General features: G+C 40.0%; 1 protein-coding gene across 1 annotated transcript; it reads left to right on the forward strand.

Moving 5' to 3' along the window:
• The first annotated feature begins 8,744 nt into the window (after positions 1-8,744).
• Positions 8,745-17,815, forward strand: LOC137271842 (fucolectin-1-like). Its single transcript, XM_067804234.1, has 4 exons — positions 8,745-9,058; positions 14,023-14,099; positions 16,736-16,960; positions 17,565-17,815. Exons 1-4 carry the CDS (start codon positions 8,745-8,747, stop codon positions 17,813-17,815), a joined length of 867 nt encoding a protein of 288 aa, XP_067660335.1.
• Positions 17,816-21,679: the final 3,864 nt, after the last annotated feature.

Genomic DNA, 21,679 nt, shown 5'->3' on the forward strand with positions numbered 1-21,679 from the left:
GCTGTAAAAATAGAACTATTGTCTGGTAATCTAGAAGATATTGTTCCGGATCCAATGACAGTAGCGCAAGCAACTGCACCACCATCCTTGGACCCATCTGTAAATAAGGATTTGTAATTGTTATATATATGTTTCAATTGATTATATTCTTGTTTATACTGTAATTCATTCGTTTCTGATTTTTTAAATGTCGTTAATGTTAGGTCAACCTGTGGTCTAACCAACTGCCAAGGGGGAGAGGAAAGAAGACGGAAAGGAGCTCTATTGTCCAGCTCAATACCACCAGCAGCAACAAACGGCTTTATTCTGAGCCCAAGAGGTGAAACAAGAAAAGACTTTTTGCTATACAAATCCTGATAAAGAGGATTGAAGACACAGTTATATGCAGGGTTGGATTCGTTAGAGTACAGTTTTGTGATATATTGTAAAGATAATTTAATACGGCGTTGTACAAGAGATGGTTCATCGGCCTCAACGTAAAGACTGTCAATAGGTGAAGTTCTGAAGGAGCCAAGACAAAGTCTTAGACCTTGGTGATGGACAGGATCAAGAAGTTTAAGATTGCTTTTGCAGGCTCCACCATAGACGATGGAGCCATAATCAAGTTTAGAACGAACGAGTGATCGATATAGATGGAGAAGGGTAGCTTGATCCCCTCCCCATTTTGAATTTGAAACCACTTCCAACACGTCAAGTGCTTTCAGGCATTTAGTTTTAAGAGATGTAATATGTGGTAAAAAAGTTAAATGTGAATCAAAGATTAGACCCAAGAATTTGGCTTGCTTCACAACTTTAATGGGCGTCCCATCTAGAGACAGTTCAGGGTCTTTATGGGGTTTGTATTTACGACAAAAATGCATGCAGTTAGTTTTCGATTTGGAAAATTTAAAGCCGTTTTCAAGACACCATTTATTTATTTTGTTTAAACACAACTGCAATTGCCGTTCAATGGTATGCATATTTTTACCACGACAAGAAATATTAAAATCATCCACAAATGACGATCCATCAATTGAATCGTTTAAAACTTTAGATAAACTGTTGATCTTGATGCTAAAAAGAGTGACAGATAAAATACTGCCTTGTGGAACACCCTGATCCTGATTGTAATGATCAGACAGGGTAGAACCCACACGGACCTAGAATTGTCTGTCGTTTAAAAAGTTGGCAATAAATTGAGGCAAACGACTTCGCAAACCAAAGTCATGTAAATCCTTCAAAATACCATGTTTCCAGGTTGTGTCATATGCTTTTTCAAGATCAAAAAAGATAGACATAGCATGTTGTTTATTAATTAGTGCGTTTTTCACAAATGATTCCAGTCTTACTAAGTGATCGACAGTACTTCTGTTTTTACGGAAACCACACTGTATATCTGTGATAAGATTATTTGTTTCCAAGTACCAAACAAGTCGATTATTTATCATGCGTTCCATGGTCTTGCAAACACAGCTAGTTAGTGAAATAGGTCGATAATTGGACGGATCTGTATGATCACGTCCAGGTTTAGGTACTGGTACTACTATGGCGTCACGCCATGATGGAGGAAAGTTACCCGATGTCCAAATATCATCAAAAATATTTAGAACAGTTTCTAGGCAGGATTCTGGTAAATGCTTCAGGAGTTGATAATGTATGTTATCAGCTCCTGTAGCAGTGTCATGAGCTTGATCAAGAGCAGTATGGAGTTCATGAATAGAAAACGTTTCATTATAATCTTCCCCATTATCAGAATTGAAATTAATAGTTTTCTTTTCTTCTTGTTTTTGATATTGCTGGAATTTTGGAACATAATTTGAAGAGGAAGAGTGTTTAGCAAGGGTTTCACCTAGTTTATTAACAATATCTGATTTATCAGTAAGCAATTGATCTCCATGTTTAAGATGATGGACAGTAGATTTAGTACCTTTACCTTTGATTTTCTGGACCATGTTCCATACCTTGGACATGGGTGTCCGCGAATTTATTTTGGACACATAATTTTGCCAAGATTGGCGTTTGTTTTGTTTAAAAGTACGCCGTGCTTTAGCATTTAAAATTTAAAATTTATTTAAATTATGCACCATAGGATGGCGACGGAAATAATGTTCTGCTTTCTTCCTTGCCTTCCTAGCTTGTTTGCACTCATCGTTGAACCATGGTTTTCTTATGTGTGACACTACAGAGGAATTTGGTATACACTCATCAGCTATGGAATTCAGTTCATCAGAAAAAGATTTAATAGCATCAGGAACGTCAATAAAACGTTCGGGTTTAAGTTTTTCAGCACACAGTGTTTCATATAAAGCCCAGTTAGCCTTTTTAAAATTCCGCCTTGATGATGGAGGAACATCAGATGGAGTTACAGCTTTTAATACAGTAGGAAAATGGTCACTTCCACAGAGGTCATCGTGGACTGACCATTCGAATTCATTAAAGTTCGGAATTTGTCAATGACAAGTCGAGAGCAGAATAAGTCCCTGTACCAGGGTGTAAATATGTGTTGGAACTATCATTATAAATACATAAGTCATTGTCGGAACAAAAGTCCTCCAACAACTTACCTTTAGTGTTTGTAGTTACACTACCCCAGAGTGGGTTGTGGCCATTTATATCTCCCATTATAATACAGGGTTTCGGGAGCTGGTCATATAGAGCTTGGAGATCGGTTTTAGCAAACGTCGAAGACGGCGAAATATAAAGAGAGCATAGCATAAACGCTACATGTAAAGTAATTCTCACTGCAACAGCCTGCATAGTAGTATTAAGTGAAACAGGGCTTTGAATAACGTTTTGTCTGACTAGAATGGATGACCCGCCAGTGGCTCTATCACCCGGAGGTGAAAAAGTATGATATGCATTAAAATGACGAAGGTCAAATGTATCTGTTTGTTTTAAATATGTCTCTTGGAGACATATCGCCGAAGGTGTAAAATCTTGGACTAATAGCTGTAATTCATGTAAATTAGTCCTCAATCCTCTGCAGTTCCACTGTACAATATTATTGGAATAAACTATCTTTTGGGAGGATTTATTGGGGATCTACCCCGCACTCTTTTGGAGGGCGACAAGCTATGTGCCCTAGAATGGACGTTTTCAGAAATGTCCATGTCTTCAAGAGACCCATATATATTGAACAACTGAATTTTGTTCTGTGATCCTTTAGGAGCTCTGCCACTTTGTTGTTTTGAAGCATCAGCCTTTGACTTCGGTTTACTTTTTACCGTTTGCTGACTATCAGCTGTCGACTGAGACTTTGAGTGTAACTGAGATGATGATTTGTTATCATGTACTAGGAAGTGATTCCTCAGTCTGAGATGACATAGTAGGGGATAAAAGCTGTGGAGAATCTCAACTGACCCAAGTCAAGGTAGTTTGGCAGCTTGTAGATGATTTTGTTATTTTAGATCTGGACTCAGATGGTGGTTTTGCGACTGTAGCATAGCTTTCTGTGAGGTCAGATCTCTTCACCAGTTTTTTTGCTTCAGAAAAAGAGATGTTTTGGGTATACTTTGTTCTGTTTATTTCCATTTGCTCTTTCCAGATTGGACACTGTTTCGAAGAAGAAGAATGGTCGCCTGAGCAGTTGGTGCATTTTTTAAAGTCACTGTCACAATCTTCTGTTGTGTGTGTCTTCTCACCACAGTGAGCAGACACAACAGACAATGTGCAGGTAGATACACCGTGTCCATATTTCTGGCATTTAAAACACCTGAGCGGGTTGGGGATGTATGTATCAATCTGAATATTACAGTAGCCTGCCTTCACTGATTTGGGTGCATTTGGAGAGGAAAAAGTAAACAGATATGTATTGGTTTTGATGGTTTCGTTGTTTCTCCGGATTGAAAAGCGCTTGACTTAGAGTACACCTTGATCCTTCATTTCAGATCCTATATCAAGGTCCGACATATCATCGAACAATCGATCCCGATCTCTCACGATACCTTTACTTGTGTTCAAGGTTTTATGCGGAGAGACCGTGACCGGAATGCCCACGAAAGATTTAATATTCATCAAGTTGGTTAATTGCTGTCTTTTTCCGCATTCAATTAACAACGCACCCGAACGTAAGCGTCTAATGTTCTTAACGTCCCCTTAAATACCCTTCGATACTGCGAAAGGGTTCAGCTTTAATGGTGTCTTGTCGGGAGTCTCAATAACAAGAAAACGTGGCCAATACTCAATCGATAGAGACGGTCTGTGGTCGGTATCAACAGGATCAATTTCAAGTGGACGTTTTGTTTTTTTGGGGGGTCATGTTATAAGCCATGGTTGGTGTCATATGGTTCATCTTACGAGCTCCCCACCCACCACGGAGTATCACAAGGACAATGCTAAAGCAAGCGGGCCTCCAGCTTGCAGCACCAAGGATACCCGGATGATATACTCAGTAGTATATCTAGTCTACACTAGACTTCTACACTAGTAGAAGAATTATAAATAATTAGTCTACCAGATTGGCCCATGAGCCATCGCCTTCTGGCACAAGACTCTAGGCAAAGTTCATATAATCATAATTTGGATAATTCACAATCGAAAAAGTTACAGATCACAAGTAGTGCCAAGACTAAAATCCACAACAATTCAAAATCAAATTTGTGCAATGACACATACATAGTCCATGCACAGGGCTTGGCATGACCAGCCGATTGGTTGAATCGGGCCAATTCAACCACCCGTCTAGGTGAAGTAAGGGCCGAAGTGGTGTGTTGGGCAAATGGAACGCAGTTAAAAGCCCAACTGCCCTCAACCACCGGGATCCCGTCCTCCACCGACACGGGACGCAACCCACGGCAAACAGGTTGCCCAATTTAGTCGCCTCGTACGACAAGCAATGGGGTGCTGTGAACACATTCTGTCCCGGGTCCACACGGGAGAAGAGCACTTAGCTTTACCCAGCACCCACCATGAGGAGGTGGCTCTTCATGGGTGTCTCTTGTCACGTGCTACTATGTGAATGTACATAATTTTGATAGTGAGGAAGAAACTCATTTTAACTGAAAAGGAGCTCCAGGGAAACCAGATATTTAGAGACTAATAAAATCTGCATTGGGGCTAGAGTCAATATCAATCAGGGGTGTTATCATCCAGGCATCAGATATAAGATACCTCATGTTAAGCCCTTTCTAGACTCTATGAAGTCTCAACATAGCGCTGCTGTCATTACCCCATGTGGCCCAGCCACGCTCCACTACTGCAAGCAGCCTGTCTGGAAACTTGCAGCCAAAAATGTTACTTTGAGACTAGATAGCCAAAGTGCAAGATCTATGTGGAACACCAACAAAATTACTCAGGAATTTGAACTTGTCCCCAAATTCAAAAGCGTCCATTTGTGCAATATGTGAAGAGGATACAGATAAACTTTTATAGACGCACACTGTTCAGTGGAAATGAAAAGACTAGCGTCTGCCTTATACTGGAATATGTTCTGGGTATTTCTAGATACTAGATCATCTCACTGGATTTTACCTTGCATGCCTCATTCTCACCACGAAGATTTAAATCCGAGATCATGTGCCGTAAATCGTTTTGTTTTGCTTCTTTATGAGCTGTGGTTTGCTTTGTATTTTTATTTAAAAAAAATTGGATACAAAAGGCGCAGTATTAAATGTCAAAGACATAACCCTCTTAGTTAGGGAACAATAGATCATGGCCCTTATTCTCGAAACGTTCGTAGTCTTAAGAACTCTTAAGTATGATCGTAACCAATGTCGTAAGAATGGGCTTAAGAAGTTCGTAGGGCTACGAACGTTTCGAGAATAGCCAGCCATCAAGATCAAGGAAAGACATCATACTAATTTGTTGGTCTGGACGTGTTTCTTCAGTTCGTATTTTTCATGTTTTTTGATCAGGGAAATAACGTGGTTCAGGGACTGTGAGACTGACTTGTCACCTGCATACCTCGTTGTCTGAGGTGAAGTGGTAGCCTTGTGGTCAGCTCGTCTCGGTGAAAACCCAGGTTCGATTCCTCACGAGTAAAATGTGTGAAGACATTTCTGGTGTCCCACGCATGCTATTGCTGACATATTGGTAAACGCGGTGTGAAACTCACTCACTTTATGTTTCTAAAAATGCATATATTGAAACAGAACAAGGGCTATCATTGGAATTAACCAAACGAAAGGGTAAAATGTGCATTAAAAAAGTTGACTAAATATATATAATGTCTCCCTGACAGACAAAAATTCAACATGATAGCTAAACATAATAAAATGAGCATACCTGATGCACATGGTGCTAGAAAAGTATGCCTATCTAATGCAATGGTGTAACAGTAATTGATTTAGGTTTAGGAAGAATCGTAAAACTTGCTTATCACGGCTTCAGACCATTTGGAACCAAAGCATATGCTTGCTGTTTCCTATGAAGCTTACCATAAACTGCCTAATATGTCACCAAAGAATGTTTGGCATTCATATTAAGGCTATTAATATGTATGGTTTAGAAATCCGGGTGATCTTTTCAAAGCAAAGCTTTTTAAATGTGTTCCAGGGTTGGCTCGAACTCGCACAACGTTGCAGTGCCAGGGAATTGTGGAACTAGATGTATGGACTCCTTAGAATGTTTGAAACACGTTATTTAAAAAAATAGACACAATCGGAAGAGAAACGTGGGCTTCAAGCATCAACAAAATGTTATTTTCATTTGGTTATGGTATTGTTTGGGAAACTCAATGTGTTGTTCAGAACAACGAGTTCTTTGATACATAGCTGTGCAACCCCCACGTTTTCAAAAGGCTGGATCCGGCCAGGACTCCTTGGTTTGTTTCACTTTTTCATCTTGTCTTTGGTAGATTGCTCAAACTGAAAAAGGGAAATAGAATTTGAATAAAGCCATTCTGTCATCCAGTTTGGATGCTCGGCGTCAAATAACAATAATTTTATGAAAGAACTTGGTATTTCAAATAATGCCATATAGGACAAGAATGTTAACTGCGAAAGAAATCTGCCCAAACAATTTATCGGTGTTATCAACCTTTAGTTGAAATCTGAAGACATGTCTGTTCCTTTTTTTGGGCTCTGTCTCGCATATTTTAAGAGCCGGGAAACAGCCTAATACCGGAAGTAGCGCTCGATTGAAGGCCCGCTTATCACCTTCAGATGACCATTCGTGAACACTCGCGCAGTTATCATTTGTCATAGTGTTAATCGATTGTGAGCAGTCCGCGTTGTGCAACTGTAATACTGCTGAGTGCAGTGTTAACCAAACATCCTCATTTCATAGTCACAATTGCACAGTCGACCCTGCTTGTTGCAGAGATTTCTTACGAAGGTGGAAAGGTTTTGTTAAAACCGCACTAGCAAATCTTCGCTCAAAATATTTCCCATTTTCACTGACAATATTACTGCCATCTCACGAAAGCAAATTAAACTGAATTAAATTGATCTTTACAAATGTAGCACCCTTTTCAAAACACATTTATTATGTTAGCTATGCGTGGGCCTGGGGCCGTAATAAAGAAATATAATGAATCTACACAATATAGTGTCTGCATACAAATTGCACCACGCGTGTCTTCAGCATCCTGTTCGGAAATGAATAATGCAGCCATTGCAGTGACGAGGATTTGTATGACAAACAAAACCAAATAATAAAACTCTGTCAACTACAGATATAGATATTTATCATAAAATGGTTAGTGTTCTCGGCAGGATCAAGCCAATGAATATTTTCGGTTTCCGTTGGAGTCATAAAATGGTTATGGTAGATGGAGTATGGTAAATTCATAGACTTACGAGGATTTCGACTGTCAGTGTTAGCGAGAGGACGGCACAGGAATCCAGGTGCACAATGTCACGCGAACATTCAAGTGTATTTGTTGTTCAAAAGGTAAATTGAAGGCTTCTAAAGCTCAAAGCGAGTTTGTTGTTATTTTTCAAACGTTAGCTAAGATTTGTTGAAAAAAATACTTGCTTTAACGTGAAATAAAAAACTCCCAACTTACTTGGAACTAAATGACCTAACAGTCGGCTGAGTGATCAGGAGAAAAATAGTCACCGGGCTTGTGAAGTAATACATTAATACGCACATACGTTTGACGTCATAGACATTTCAGGAAGGTAAGTTTCATGATTTGTGGCATTTGAAATCGTATTTTTGAAAAAAGAAATATGATCAATATCCTGCATTAGGAATAAACATAATGTATTTGCTCTCAAGGCCTGCTAAATACAATGATTGTTCCTAATGCAGGATTAGCCATTACAAAACACACTTGCTTGATAGCGCTGGCATGAATACCTAAAGCTTTCAACTGTAGAAGACAATACAATATAATAACAGGCTGTATATTGCCAACAACTGAGGGTCGATTTCCATATTAGGGACTACAGGGAATCAGGATACATCTACTTCCTGCATACACTGCTCTTTAGAAAAGGCACAATGATCGTTCTTGTGTCAATATCTGCTTAAAACACGTTTATTCCGTCCACGCTATGTCCTTCAAACAAAAGAATTTTACCTGATGGCAGGTAAGAAAAAGAAGCAATTGAAACATGAGCTAATGAAAGACGAGAACTTCTTTCCCTCTAGACTGTTTGAAGTATCATGACAAATGGAAATCTGGAAACGATCTCGCAATTATTCAGAAAAATAATGGAAGCTACATAAATATGACATGAACTATGCTGGTGACGTTGATGTCTAATTTGGCATCGTCATATGACATTGACATCGTGTTTGTTGGGCCCTGAGGCAATCTGGTCGTTTTGCCCAGTTCTAGGGGTCATTAACATTGGCAAAGAAATTCTAACTATCTGAAAATGTACCATTTCTTACATGATATCAGGTATTTAGTAATTGTAGTCAACAGCCTGATATCCACTGTTTTTGCAAGCGCGTGTACCTTTGAAATAGTTCAGTATGGAAAGCGTCTGTCAGGGTCTGCTTTCAATGTGCTTGGGATGTCTACCCTTTTCTCATGTGCTGCCGAATGTGCTTCATACAGATTGTGCAAGTCTTTCAACGTTGATGTGGACCAACACACGTGCACCCTCAACGAGAAAGAAGACATTGGAGATCTACGGAACAGTCCGGCAACAATATACAGTAGAATTGACTCCTGGAATACGGTAAGGTGGCGAAATAGACCATTCATTAGTGTTATACCATTTGATATTTTAGAGGACGAAAAGTACTCATATTAGAAAGTACTTCCGTCCTGAACAGAAATATTTGCTGAAGGTTTATTCATAGCAGTATTCCGCGTTTGCAAACAACCAATCGCTTGCAAGCGATGAACAACGATTCAGTTGACAACGTAGCGCTTTCAGACGATTGCGATCGCAGCAATCGCTGGACGAGGTCAAACCAAAATGGCTTGAATTAGAAGGCTGAACAAAATTGTTCGGCTGCCAAACTGGCAAAAACAGCTTACATCACAACATCCTCAGTTTGTTCCACATGTTCAGTGTAGTCATCGAGACTCTCCTAATATGTTCTTTTTTTGCGCCAGACTAGCAAACGGTAATCGCTTCGCCGTTTTGAGAAGACCGATAAACGCTTCGAGCTGTTGCAAGCCCGGAATAAGCAATTCATTAACTTACTCTAAGCGATTTTCTGCCTGCAAGGCACCCAGGATGTAATGATAGCTTTGTAATCAAAGTAGGGAATGAGGAAGAAGTGACGTCACAGAAGTGTTGTTGTCTTAGCAACAAAATCGACCATTGTGACCAGAAATGACAACATGACTGAGAAACAACAAGAGAGGACGATATGGTATTGGCCAGTGGTAAATTCAATATTGTGCATTGTTTTGAAATATGGTTAATGTTAGGTCGACTTGGGGTCAACCAAACTGCCAATGAGGATAAGAAAGAAGTCGAGAAGGAGATATGTTATCCCGCTGGATGCCGATGGAAGAAATGAATGGTTTGATTCTTAGCCCAAGAAGCGGAACAAGAGAAGACTTCTTGTTATGGGGATCCACATGAAGATGATTAATGATACAGTTAAATCGCGGGCTTGAAAGCCCAGTTTCGTTACATACAGCATGTGAAATTTTATATTGATAAGTTAAGAGATGGCTCATGGGCCTTGACGTAGAGACTGTCAACAGGAGAAGTTCTAAAGGACACATGGCAAAGTCTTCAACCTTCGGAGGGTGGAATCAAGTATTTTTGGGCTGCTTTTGTAGGCTCCACCACATAGAGTGGAACCGTTATCAAGTTCTGATCTCATCTATATATGTGAAGAAGGGTAGTTTGATTCTCTCCCCACTTTCATTTGGAAACAACCTTTAACAAATCGAGTGCCATCAGGCGTTTAGCTTTAGGGGATTTAATATGTGTCAAGAATGTTAAATGTGAATAAAAATAAGACCCAGGAACTTGGTCTCCTTGACAACTCAGGATCCTTATGCAGTGTGTATTTACGACGTAAATGTATAGAAACAGTTTTCGATTTAGGAGATTTAAGACCATTTTCAAGCCATCATTTATTTATTTTGTTGAAATAGAATTGCAGTGACTGTTCAATAGTATGCATATTTTACCGCAACAAGAAATATTACAATCATCCACAAATAATGATCCAGTGATCATTTCGAACATTTGACAAACTATTGATCTTAATGCTAAACAATGTGACAGATGAAATTCAACCCTGATCGTGATTGTAATAATCAAAAAGGGTTGAGCCTACTCGTACTTTAAATGGCTTGTCTGTTGAAAAGTGAGAAAAGAGAGGTAACGACCCCCCTCAAAACCAAAGTCATGTAAGCCCTTTAAATGCCATGCTTACTTTAAATATTATCAACATTGCATGTTGCTTATTTACTATGGCATTTTAACAAAGGATACTAATAAACCAAATGATCAGTGGTACTTCGATTTTTCCTGAAGCCACATTGAATATTTGTTATATGGTTATTGGTTTTAAGATACCATGTTAATCTATTATTTACCATTCCTTCCATGGCTTTACAGACACTACTCTTTAAAGATACCGGTCTGTAATTTGATCCCGGTCGGGCTCCGAAATGTATTATGAGCTTGCTTAACGAAGCGGTATTGAGGGAGGTCATGTAAAAAAAATAATTCGTTATAGTTTTCACCATTGTCTGAGTTCATATTGGTGTTTTCTTCTGTTGTTTCTGATACATTTCAAACTAAGGGACTTAAGTGGATGATGGAAAATGTTTGGCGAGGGTTAAATGATATCTTAGTTTTTTTTTATTTTCACCATATATCGAGCCTTTGCCTTGTATTATTTGATCACGTTCCACTCCTCTGTGTATATTCTGTGAATATTCTGTTTAAATGCTGCTTAAAGTTTAACTTTGTCTAAATAAAGGAATCATTAAATTATTTTTCTTGGTACAGGTGGATCAATCCCAGGGTTGAATGTTTTCAGAATGTTAAGGATGTGATCAGTCCCGCATCTGTCATCATGGACCATCCAAATTCATTACATTAGGTTGAATTAGCGAGTAATAGATTCACCGAAGAATATCTTCCCATAACTGGATGAATATAAATGGCTGAGTTGTCACTGAATATCACAAATTATTATCGGATTCCTTGAGGATTTTACCTTTAGTATTGGTGTGGACACTTACCCAAAGCGGGCTGTGTCCATTCAGATCGTCCAGGATGCTATGTGGCTTTGGAAGCTGACCATACAGATTTTGCAGATCCGACACTCGGGTATCACAAGATGGAGGGACATATAAAGTGCACATCAGTCAACGCAGAGTCAGCTGAACAGCTACAGTTTGGGAGATTGGTATTAAGAGGGGCATGGCTATGCATGAAACATTTCCCGTTGCTCTATCTCCTGACGGCGTGATAATCACTGTATTGTCATAAACTGATTGAGTCTGTCCCCGGAACACGCACTGCTGAAGGTTTAAAATCACTTATAAGCAATTGTATCTACCAGAAGGCATTCTTCTTAAGGCAAACATTGGTTGCTGAAAGCCTATTCTATCCCGGACCTTCACGGGTCAGCTCCGTTGGGATTTCTTCTTCAGACATGTCAGACAAGAAAACGAGCTCTGCCCCCACAAGCATTTCGTGTCCTGTGCACCGCAACCTGACCATTTGCAAATGTTTAATCGATAGCAATTTGAGAGATTTGAATTTTTCCATGCGCAGGGCACAGCATGGCCAACCGATTGATAGAATCAAGCTAGTTCTACCACCCGTCTAGATGTAGTCAGTGCGAAAGTGCTGTGTTGGTCAAAAGGAACACGGTTCTCGGATACTTTCGCCCTCATCCTTCAGAATCACGTCCTCCACCGATACAGGGGCACAACTCAGGGGCACAACTCAGGGGCAAACAGGTTTTCCGATGTGGTGGTCTCTTAAACCATCTATGGGGTGCAGTGGGTAGACACATTCTTCCTTGGGTAAATAGCTATTAGCGGTACCTAGCACTCATCCGAGGAGGTTGCCCTTGAAGGGTGGCAAGTCATTGATAGACGAAAGTATGATCATTGTGGTGCTCTTGAAATGATCATCTTTACACCCCCATACGCCTCACCCCTAAAACCATCTTGCGTCTCAGTCACTAAATTTCTCAATTTCTCAATGTCAGGTGCCGCCAACGTTGGTTTGTAAATGATTTTCTTCGTTTATCGAGTGGTTGGGTTTGGAACAACTTGAAAAGCTATAGAAAGAGTTATGTCGGGCAGTGAAAACAAGCGTAAATCAGCTTATGTAAATATAGGCTATTACTCCAGTGGACAAGAGCCATGAACGAAATGCATACATTTTCCTCGGACCATAGAAGAATTGGCCATGGAAATCTGATAAACAAGAATTCAGGAAGAGAACAGTTACATCAGGTGTTGGATGGGAAAGAGAGAAAACGCCAGAAATCAACAACATCCAGGAAATCTCACTATGTTTTCTGCATAAACTGATTAACATGGTTCAAATTCTACTGTCTGCAGCAAGTGTATTTTTCACCCAGTTCGTATGGCGATATCGTTATTCAGGAATAAACGCTTTCTAAACGTTTGAACGGGTTCATATGATGGATCTCTGTTTGTGGATGGTTTTAATGTTTCTTGTCAAATATGCATACAATAGAGAGGTAGTTACCAACTTGTCAAGGTAAAACCGCTCCATTATAGGCTCAAGATATAGTTGATTCTTCTTCTATTGACAGTCTTAAAGTCGTTGAAACATACTAGCTTTTTCTTAACGAACGATGTATCAAACTATTTTTGCAGTATATCAATACCACTAAACTATATTCTGATCAGTCCAATCTGACATGTATGTTTCTTCAATACCCTAAGTGAGGATCTATACAACAAGAGGTTTTCTCTTGTTTAGTCTCCAGTAGTAAAACCTTCCCTTTCTGCTGATGGAACCGAGCTTGATAATATATCTAGTTCTTGCTCTTTTCTCCTCTTTAGCAATTAGTGAGGCCACAAGTCGATTCAACATTGATAGCATGTAGAAAGTCAGAAACATTAAATTCATATCTGCAACAAGCTGTTGTTTTTCAGTCCTTCGTTAATAGGTTTTTATACTTTACCTTTAATTGTTATGAATCTGTAACTTGATTTGGTTATGTTATACGAGCGGAATTTAAGACTCACAAAATTAAGTGAGAAAACTGAACGTACGTCTGTCTTCAGAATGGCTTTAGACGCGAATCGTCCATAATACGATTGCATCAAGAAAAATACGACGTGGAAGAAAGTGGGCTGAAACATGCTTGCTCTCAAACCGAATTCCGATAGCAGAGCAACGTACTGGTGTTCTGACATGTATGCGATATGTGACTATCCCCAAATCGGTGTAGAATAAAACCCAGCGTATGCTGTGCTGAGGGTATGTTTTGACTTTTTAAACTTTTCTACAGCTTTGAGTTCGCCTCCGTTAAAGTTTGAATAATTGTTACAGAATCGATGTTACAATGGTGTAGTTTCTTTGACAAGTGATATCCAGTGATAAACAAGTGTTAGTATATATCGTATGAACGTATAACTGTCTGCTCTCGAATTTTAATTATTCCTCATTTGAATGCATGACCCTTCATGTCTTGGATATATGACGTTGAATATCTTTATGTACCACAGACAAGCCTAACTCCATGTCAAGGTGTCCACTGTGGATACGGTGAGAGATGCGTTGACAGAAAAAACGGAGAGGTTGAATGCGGTAAGTTTAAACTGTCTACAAAGTACACAGACACACACACAGACATACACACACACGTGTGTGTGTATATATATATATATAGGTATGTACACACACATACACACATATGTGTGTGTATGCATGCATGTGTGTGTGTGTGTGTGCATCACCTCACACATAAGTGTCGTATTCCGATTGGCTAAGCGCTCTTCTGATATTTTCAGTGTGCCCTCTTACAAACTAAGTATATTTCAATGTACCCCGCTGCCAGTGGCAACTCATTCTGTACTTCGTTTTCTCGAATAATATTGAATCACGCGTGTTGCAAGGAAATGACCGATGTTTTGTGAATGGAAATCGATGGAACGTAGATAACTCTAAATCTGCTTTATTGTGCCGTCTGCAAAATGACTTCGAAAGGATTTGCCTCGCATTCCAATAGATAAATTTTGATGAAACGTTCAAATGTAGTCCCTATGAATATTAAGAAGGGTAGTCACACCGCGGAGACTTTACTAAGACAATGCCTGTGGGAAAACAGCAAGGTGGAAGATTCGAATCGTTTGATTCACACAGGTTGGTTGAAGTGCACGATCCGATATCCATGCTTCAGACAATTCAAACTTAACAGTAAGGTGTTCGGTATGATAATTACGTTGTTCACTGGTCCCTGTGCATAGAAACATGAACATCAACAGACATCGAGGGTACATCAACTCAGGTGACAGACTCAGGCACACAAACTCTGAACTGAAAAAAACAAACAAACAAAAAAACTCCTTTGTTGAAATTGGTGATCAGTTTAATTCAAACACATGTTTAATCATCAATACGTAAAGTCGAATTTCAAATAGATAGTTACAAGGTAAAATGACAACACGTGGCGCGACACTGTGATCCGAAAGTCAGAAACGTGTATGGTCTCCTTGAACGTTGGCAACAGCGTTGCATCGTCTGGATGAGACGGTTGATGAAGGCCATAGGAACTTGCGCCCAGACTCGGTACTACGCTTGAGATAGTTCAACTGCGGTTGTCGGTCTAGGTCGCACAAAAGTGTTCTATCGAATTGAAGTCTGGACTGAGAGAAGGCCATTGAAGAGTTTGTATGCCGTGTTGACGGAGAAAGTCTCTAGCTGCCCTGGCGGTATGGGCGCGAACGTTGTTCTGCTTGAAGCCGTGGTTTCCATGACGACCAAAATGTGGCACGACGAAGGGTTTCAGCGCTTGATCAGTGTAGATGGCAGATGTTACACCATTTCCTCTACCAGGACCAATATTCTGGAACACCATAGGGCCTAGTTTGTGATTGACAGCAATAGCACCACAAGACCACGAGTCTCTTTCCAAGACACGGTCATCTGGAAAACTCTGCGTGCGTCATCGCAACACTCTCACTCTGCCATCAACCGGCGAGACGCAATACCGGGAGAAGACTCCGGTTCGCCACTCCCGATGACGCCAATTTCGATGACGTGGGGCATACTGGAGACGCGCACGATGATGTCGAACAATGAGGATCTGACCCCGGTAAGGCCCGCGACATCTGACATTTCTCTGCCTCAAACGCCTCCGCGCTGTGTCGGTGCTAATTGGTTTCTGGTGATTGCTAACGGTTGACCGTGCAGTTTCCGTCGCCCAAGCGAAACGATTTTGCAGTGATGACGTACAACCTGCCGATTTAGCCTCAACGTTATATACGTACATAGTCACATCCTTTCTTTCCCAGTTCAGAGTGCTCTACACGTGAGATAGCGGAACAAGCATATGAAATTCCGAGTAACAAACATATACTAATCCATTGTATTAAACATACATACATCTATATCTATCTATATGTTACAGTCAAGATTGTGAAATCAGTGATATCGTGAAATTACTAATAAAATATTCAGTCATTTCATGAAATGACTGAGAGGGTCGCACAATTCGCGTCATTTGTGTAACAACGATCACTATACTTCAGTCATTTTGTGAAATTTCACTTAATAACTTAATCTATAAAAGTGGATCACTATTTCAACATCACTTATTGTCATTAACAGTTAAAACTATTGTGGCAGCGACTGTTGCACTTCAGCTTGGCTTGGAAGCATTTACACCAGTTTGTTTGACACTCGCTGTGTCCAAAGCAGCCACACCTCACAAACCCATGTCCACCATTTATGTACTGGACAAAACTAGTTAGGGATATATGTAAGTTTTGAAATTCTGAATCATGATTTATCTGTTCACTGACTCACTGATAAGATATCAATCCTAAAAATACCAATATCCCTAATTTATTTTGTCTAGTATAGATGAAATGAAATTTAATGAAATGATTAAAGTTTCTGATTGTTGGTGCACAAAATGACTCGAAATGGCGACCCTCTTAGTCATTTCATGAAATGACTGAAGTTTCTGATTGTTGGTGCACAAAATGACGCGAATTGGGCGACCCTCTCAGTCATTTCATGAAATGACTGAATATTTTATTAGTAATTTCACGATATCACTGATTTCACAATCTTGACTGTAGCATATAGATAGATATGTATGTATCATGGCGACCCTCTTAGTCATTTCACGAGATGGCTGATTTCACAATCTGACTGTATCATATACATGTGTACATATATTCATTCAAAAGAGGCTTACGAGGATCTTTCCTGCACAGAGTATGTTCTGCAAAATGTTGCACTGAACAAGGCAGCATCAGCTAGTTCTGTCTGGAATGACAAAAATCCGCCTGGTGCTGCTGTAAATGGTAATGTATCAGCGATATGGGCCCCTGGAAACTGCTTCCATGTGGATAACGATGATTACACGCCTTGGTGGCAGGTGGATCTTCTGACCACTTGCATCATTGTGGAAGTCCGTATCACCACAAGAAGTACTCTGGGTAAGATATTTAACCTCCTAGCGCGTTGGCAACCGTAGACTTCTGTTTGTCAAATACATTACTTACCTCGAGCCTTAAAACAACACAGATTGTAAACAGTATCTTCAAATATGTTTCCGTACTGAGTCATCACTACGTTATAATTATATTACAGCATTGGATCTACAGAATAGATAAATAAAATTATATCAAGAATATTTTCTACTTACGTCATTTTGTGTTTCAAAATGGGTTAGTTACCAAATTTACATCGTTTGTCTGTATAAACCGAACAAATCTATGAGTAAGTGTTGTTTTGGTGCACTTTAAAACTTATTTCTAATATCTAACCTGCATCCTCCTTAACTAAGCGGCTGAAATTTTGATAAACCCACACTCTTGTATCCATCCGTGTGTACCACTAGCTTGTGGCTGAAATATGGCTGTGTGGGGGCGTTAAGCAGCAAATAGCAAAACACATCCTTTATTCATCCAATCACTTTGACTACTTTTGTAGGGAGATTCAGCAATAGGTAAACGGCTACAGCCATTGTCTATTAAAACTTTCCTTTCGTTTTGCTTTGGAATATATACGGTTCACTAACGGTTACAATTCCATGTGCAGCTGACCGCCTTCACGATTTTGCCCTTGATGTTTACCGTAAAGACCTTCGTGAGGACACTGACGTCAAGGCTCAGCTGTGTTTCATGTACAATGGAGCGGTAACCGAAGGGGGCAAGACGGTTGCTCTACCATGTACTTCACCTGTAACCGGTCGTTATTTGAGAATTAGAGGCACGAACACGCTTGACACTCAAGATGTCCTACAGTTCTGTGAAGTACAGGTCTTTGCTTTCAGGATTTTATATTGGTAAGTACATACACTGAATTTCTATAATACTTAAATGTTGCCACCGACTGAGCATTCTAAACCCCATGCCAGTCGGTGTCACACAGTTTCGGTCTGGCTCACCATATGAATACACAACGCCTGAGGAAGTGTAATCCCAAATATAACATGTGACTCACCATAGAAGTACATTTGAATTCTGTCATCTGTTCCATGTTCAAGACCTCAAATGTTGCTGTATGTGACGGGAAACACAAAATCTACCCCGCGAACTGGTTCTCCAGAATCCAGTGAGAAATGCTTGTCAATATCATTCTTGCATACAATTTCATTTTTCATTTTATGTCAGTGTCACAGATTGTACGTTACAGCAGACTGGTACGATTACTGTTTATGTGGTCCTGTTGCCATTATCTACCTTGAAGCAGGTCACCTGTCTTTATGATTCATCTTTCAGATTCAGGAAACATCTTTATGAAGAGTGCTTATAATGGTTCATACGTTAATGCACCCACGACAAGCTTCAGTGTTAACGAGGACTATAATATGTAAATATAAAAGGCGACCTGGGCTGACTAACAATATACAAGCGCAATATCCTGCCATTTGGCATAAAGATATTTTCTCATCACCCAAGTCTTCACTTCCCGTTCCTCAAGGGTTGGCGAGTTTGAAATATCGTGAAACTTTTAGATGTTCAATGTTCAAGGATTTTCTTTGAGGTCAATTCTAGTGAAAATATCAACACGATAAAGCAATACACTGAACTAATTAAGTCGTCAACACCTGGTGTCATACTGTATTTTTGAAGTATTACACATTACTACTTAAGTTTGTCCCTTTCATCACTGCTCGAATTTTGAACTTTCCACATTGCGTAGAAGAGCAGAGTAGTGAGTTGGTTTGTTTAACACCTGATCCAACGATATTCTAGCCATGTGACCGTGGTCGATAAATGTTCCAATCTGGACCAGACAATCCAGCGAATGATGTGAAGATCATATGTCGCTTTCATTATCGCTTGACTTTTGAACTTTCTACATTGCATAGAAGAGCAGAAGGGTTTGTTGCTTTGTTTAACACCTGACCCAACGACATTGCAGCCATGTGACGGTGGTCGATAAATGTTCGAATCTGGACCAGACAATCCAGCGAATGATATGAAGATCATAGATCTACATAATTTGGATGAAGTGAGTTGCTGAAGACCGATTCTAATTCTATCTTCCGGTCTGGAGGGAGCAAGGAGGTGATATCGTCGATGTGTTTAGTCTCTTACTGTTACCTCTCTCTGTGCATAATTGAAACACTGTCGATAACAATGTGATTAATAGACACTTATTAAGTTAAAAATTATGAAATATTAATGAATTTGCGTACACGGCATGAAATAAAATCCACTTGACATTAAATAAATCCTGATCAATATTGTTCAAAGACCCACTCTTTGTGGCAAGCTGATTGTTTTCTGGCCAAGAATTTGATCAGCGTAGGGTTAAAAAGGTAGGAATATTGTAGAAATATTCATAAAAATTCCTCTCACTAAGGCATCCCAGTCTTCAATTTGGCGCTGGTTTTGATGTGATGCACAGGACGTTGACTGCGTAAAAATTGCACTGATTCATTTCAGCTTGAAATCTATTTAATGGGAGTCTCATCTCTTATCTTTGCAGGCGTCATGAATCCGATACAGTGCTAATCAACGCGTTGTCTTTAATGCTTTAGAAGAAAAAGGAGAAGAAAGCATGTGAAACATCCAATAAAAATAAAAATACAACGGTTATAATGATGTAAACCTCACCCATGCAGTCAACGTTCATACAACAACCATTGTACAGAGTCAACAAACCACCCACTTGCACTCAGTTACATATCGGTGCAATAAAATCACGAACAGAATGTTTGACTGAATGCAACCCCTAATATGAACAATTTCATACATTTGTTCCCATTTAGGGCTGCCCACCCAAACACTCAACTAAAATGTTGTCATTCTAAGTCAAGAAGCTTCTTGCGTTAATATCCAAGGATATTCCTCAATGTAGACGTAGATTTCAGATCTCGGCTTGTAACAATCTTCTGGATTATTTGTTAATTATCAAAACCGACCAATGATATACTATATATATAATTTAATATTTAATATTTACTGTTGGAGTCAACTGGGATTCGATTGGCAGGCGATACCTTGCCTTGAATACGTAATGGACCCGTGAAGGTCCCGGGGTAGAATAGGCCTTCAGCAACCCATGCTTGCCATAAAAGGTGACTATGCTTGTCGTAAGAGGCGACTAACGGGATCGGGTGGTCAGACTAGCTGACTTGGTTGACACATGTCATCGGTTCCCCATTGCGCAGATCGATGCTCATGTTGTTGATCACTGGATTGTCTGGTCCAGACTCGATTATTTACAGACCGTCGCCATATAGCTGGAATATTGCTAAGTGCGACGTAAAACTGAACTCACTCACTCACTGAATACGTAATGCACGTGCACTGCACGCACTACCCGTCTTGTGAGCAACACATGGTTCATACTGAAAATCACATTTTTCACAGCGATCCTTCGCTGGCAAGTGGATAAAACCGCCAAGCTAGTAAGCGAAACGCATTCTCTTCCTACAGAGGTTACTCCTGTCATACGTCGGAAGATACGACAAGTAACTTCTATGACAAGAGAATGGTTTTATGACACGGCATGTAAATTAATCAGGATCAGACAATCGAGTGAAAGACATCCTGAGATTGATCTGTGCATGTTGGGATACGATAGCTTGTGTCAGGCAAGTCTAAGAGTCTCACCATCTGCTGTAAATGAATAAGTCCACAATCAACTCAATTGTTATGTATTCATTAACTCAAAAACTATGTAAATTCAAAGCCATGACCGACGAGCTACGCAATGGGGACGCCTCAACATGGATCATCCTAGTCAGCAAGCAGGAGTACAACGATTAAAATTCCCGCCTGCCCAACCGTCTGGAACGGTCTGTTTTCATCTCGGACGGTCAAACTTCAAGCGTAGCCTGTCCGGTGGTCTGGCAGATTTGTTTTACCCCTAACTTGTTGTTGTTCCTGCTGCTGAGAAAAATGACAATGGCCATGTTGACTCAGACTATGACTCATTTTTCTCGGATCCTGATTGTGAGGCAAAAAGTGCAACAGATTTCTAGTTTCTAAACCAGGCCATGTAGCTTAACATTGACGTTACAGTACATGCATAGAAGTGTTCAGACACCTGATTTCTTTGTTGTTGTTTATTGTTGAAAACCGGACAGGCACTTTTGTGTCAGAACTGGTAATTTCTTAAAGTTACCAGTCCGGCTGTCTGGCTTGGAATTTTGGGAGTACCCAATACCGTCAGTCCACTGGGGTGGTAAGGTCCAGTTCTAACCCGGAACTTCATGGGTTGACCGTATGATAGTGCGATTCAATTGATATATTGTAGGAATCGTTTGTCGGACTCTGATTTGACATGTAATTTTCAAGGCATGTAGTGGTTATGTCTCCTCTTTTTTCATATCTGGGTTAATGTGTTCGCTTGTCAGGCTGAAGACCCGGGTTCGATTCCCCACGTGGGTATAATGCTTGAACCCCAGTTATGGTGTCACCCCGTCATATTGCTGGAATATTATTGTTGCTCAAAGCAGCGTAAAACCAAACACACTAATATCTGTATTACCCTGATATGTGACCTCCCCGCCACTACTCCTGGTTAATGTGTAATAGCAAATTCTTCTCGGGTTTTCGTCCTATAATAAACTGACATGCCATGACAGAAGTTGAATATCATTAGACAGCGGTTAACAAGCGTGTTGATACAAACAGGATCGTTTGACGATCCTTCACGAACACAACCATTTATACTGACAATATAGGCAGTATTCG

The sequence above is a fragment of the Haliotis asinina genome, chromosome 2 (genome assembly GCF_037392515.1).
Source record: "Haliotis asinina isolate JCU_RB_2024 chromosome 2, JCU_Hal_asi_v2, whole genome shotgun sequence".
NCBI lineage: Eukaryota > Metazoa > Mollusca > Gastropoda > Lepetellida > Haliotidae > Haliotis > Haliotis asinina.